The following is a 3,513-nucleotide window of genomic DNA, read 5'->3' as shown; positions in this document are numbered from 1 at the left end:
GGGGGTCAAAACAATCCTATACACATTACTTTATTTATTAATAGAACCATTAAAGTTAAATTTCCTGAAAAGAATGGGGTTTCCAGCGTTCTTCATTTAAATTTTTTAGAGAGACATTTTCATGTTAATGAAAATTGACAGAATGTACTTGGTTTCAGAATAATAGCTTTGATCTTTGTGGAAGGCCAGTCTTCTTTTAAAGGAAAAGGGAACTTGAGAATTTGCTCAGAGCTGTTGGAGATATGTAGGTTTAAAGGTGATGGAAGTAATGTTGACTTGAATTTTTTTTTTGGGGGGGGGGCACTATTTCTCTAGCACTGCTGAGTGTACTGCCAAGCCAGATCACATCTATGCAAGGAGGAAAAAAAGCAAGTTGGCTGGGTTTTTTTTTTTTTGCTTGGTTGGAAGCAGAGAAAAGCTGTGATTTCTGATTTATCACTCACAGCTAGGTAGTTGTGGTTGGATGCAGTGAGGGTCCACCAACCGAGCAGGACTGGACTTCAGAAGGACTGGGTGACTCCAGTGACATTTGACAGATATTAGTCAGTTAGCTACAATAAACAGAGATGGAAGATATGGCACAGGATGGGATGCCTAATTGAAGTTATGTGACAGAGGATTGGCAATTATACTAGTGTGACAGGTGGTGGGAAGGCAAACATGTTTTTCATGTAATCAGTCAGTGCAGGTGTAGGATCAAGAGTTACCTCAAAGTAACGCTTTCGCCTTCCAGCACTGTAATGTTGTCCGGCAGGTGCCCGAATTCTGCTCCGTGCACGCTGGACCCTGCCAAGAAAAATCAGAGAAGAGTGCAATCAGCATCCAATAAAAAAACCAGACACTCCACTAGTGTTCATCTATCTCAGGTAAGATACTTAAAGATCGACCACCTCACAAAATCATTCAGGCCAGAGATGTGTCCTGCATCCTGCTTGCTCTGAAGGGAAAGTAATAAATATACTAAACAAAAGAGTCACAATGTCTGCACTGACCCCCATACTTGAATAATGATTTGGTTTTACCCTGCATTCTGGTGGGCTGCTCGTTCGTTGAACAGCACTGATAATGAGCAAAGGGAAGAGGATTCACGCGGAGCTGCCGGAGCGTGAAATGAAGGGACAGCAACGGTAACAGAAGGGATGCTCATCCTGCCTACCAATACACACACACACACACAGAAAACAGGCACATGCTTGCAATAGCACAAACATATATTACAAACTGACACAAGAACAGACACAAATCCTGAGAGCACCTGAGTGCTTACCTGAGTGTCTGACACGCTCAGGTACGAAGAAAAAAAAGTAAACAGTTTGAAGTCATTTCGCAAACTTTTTTGGACCGCACTCAAAGACCTTATATGCTGGCAGTGATATTGCCTACTGAGGCAAGCCGCTCCCCAGTAAGACGCCTGGCTCTGTCCATCTAAACTCTGCCAAAACACAGCATGACACTAGATATCGCGGCTTGTGTCCTCCCTCCGTCTCTGACAATCTTTTCTTCCCACTGCCTGAAAGATGACCTCAATATAGGCTTTTGCTGCTGTCTAGCCTTGAGGTTTAATAAATGGTGACTTTATGAAATGAACCTGCTGCACTGAGTTGCTAAGAAGAACCTCACGGTTTGTTAGGCAGCCACACAAATTCCACGACATGTTAAGCATGCCGTATAAGAATTTTCGAACAGATGAGACCCAAAATGAATGGCAGTGCACCACTAAATAAATGGGAAATGGGAGTTTTAAATTAAAGGAGGGTCTTTGTGAAATCATGTTTTGATTACAAAGAATAATGATAAAGGCTTCTGAATTATAAGGCACATTTTGGACCGCTAATCAAAAGGTTTTCAAACTGCAGCGCAGACAGTTGTGCTAACTGCACTACAGACTAATTTATCATCTCTTAAATAAAGACTAATTGTGCCTGTTCTCTTTGGACTTTTTGTAAATATAAGTGTGGAATAACTTCTGTGGCTGCACAATGGCAAATATAGGCTATAATCACGAATGGGTGTTGATTAAGTCATGCGTTGGCTACATGCATGTGAACCAGTGCATATGCGGCTCATTTTGCGTATAAGCAATCAGAGTGTCTAGGTTTAGGTTGCTCCTCGATGTGAATGTGTATATTTGTCTGCTGACACACCGACAGGGAACAAGAAAGGAGGATAAACTAATGACGTCTCAGAATAAAACTGGCCCTGAAAATCTCCCACTAAAAGCTGTAATCGCATTAATGGGTGCTGCTGCTACGCTATCTAGGCTGGCCAAGGATCCCAGAACTAGCTTCATCTCTCCCTTCCTCTCAGAACAGCTTAAAGGAGGGGCGTAGCGCATTAGCCATCATGTCCAGTGTTTAAAAGCTGTCTGTGGTTTTTACTCTGGAGTAATATTGCACACCGTTGCAGTGCTTATGCTTTCCATCTAAGACTTAGATGGTCCTCAGCTCAATCCCTCAGCTGTTCCCTTTCAAGTGCTCTATACTCTCTATCCACTAGACTATATTTAGGTTAATTCAATTCTGTTGTGTGACATGTCATGAATATGCTACCCCACAGACACAATTACAGACGCACATGCAGAGAAAAGGTGCACTCTATCAAATAATGTAAGCACAGAGACACGCATGCAGCACACACATACACCCACATCGATTGAATAAAAGATGTGTGCATACGCTGAATGCTCCACACAACATTGCGAAGGTTACAAACCAGCAGGGAGCTATTCCCATTTCCCTACTCAATTCCCATTTTCACAGCTCGATTGGCACCTTGCATTCTAAAACCTGTATCACCCTGCCTGCGCTCCTAAGCGCCGCAAAACATGATAACCAGGTCAACACATTCACCACACACTTCCTCTCCCACAGTGAATCACAGGACAAATCACAGACGAGCAAGTCTGTGAGTACACCCACACGCTCTTCTATGGACCAAACCCATCGAGATAAAAGAGGCCACCGTGACAACAAAAATAGAAAAGATTCCCTTCGCATTCCCTGAGGAAAATACAAATGTGACTTCATGTAGGCACACGGGAGTCAAAAAAATGACACAGAGGAACACACCTACACAAACATTTAGCATAATATCTACCTGACTCAAGCACACGCTCACCACTGTATAACCCTTTTTGACCCCTGTCACTTCGAATGCATCAATGCAACGGGACCAGCATTTGTATTTGAGAAAACACTTCTGTCCTGAGACAAAGGTGCCCTCAGAGCAGGGCTTTCCTGAAAAGCATTCTGTAAAAAGCAGTCATAATATTATGAGCCTGACAGGTGGATGACTCTGTGTTGATAAAAATACAGACGGCAAAGCATACAAACCACGTCCACAGGGATGGGCTACATGCCCAAAATTACATGTTGCCTTGTAGGGAAAGGTGAAGAAAAGAGGTTTAATGATGTCAACATGCATCTATCTATCTATCTATCTATCTATCTATCTATCTATCTATCTATCTATCTATCTATCTATCTATCTATCTATCTATCTATCTATCTATCT

At 42.4% G+C, this 3,513-nt stretch overlaps 1 protein-coding gene across 1 annotated transcript in view; it reads right to left on the bottom strand.

Annotated features, from left to right (window-relative positions):
• The window catches only part of iglon5 (IgLON family member 5), a 106,824-nt gene that overhangs the window by 17,572 nt on the left and 85,739 nt on the right, over window positions 1-3,513 (bottom strand). The window contains exon 2 of the mRNA XM_005736061.1: window positions 708-786. Within this exon, the coding sequence (XP_005736118.1) occupies window positions 708-786 (79 nt within the window). The remainder of the gene's footprint in view (window positions 1-707; window positions 787-3,513) is intronic.

Source organism: Pundamilia nyererei, unplaced genomic scaffold (genome assembly GCF_000239375.1).
Source record: "Pundamilia nyererei isolate P.nyererei 1_Seehausen unplaced genomic scaffold, PunNye1.0 scaffold00067, whole genome shotgun sequence".
Taxonomy (NCBI): domain Eukaryota; kingdom Metazoa; phylum Chordata; class Actinopteri; order Cichliformes; family Cichlidae; genus Pundamilia; species Pundamilia nyererei.
Note: the sequence above shows the minus strand (reverse complement) of the source record. Positions and strands in the feature narration are given on the sequence as shown.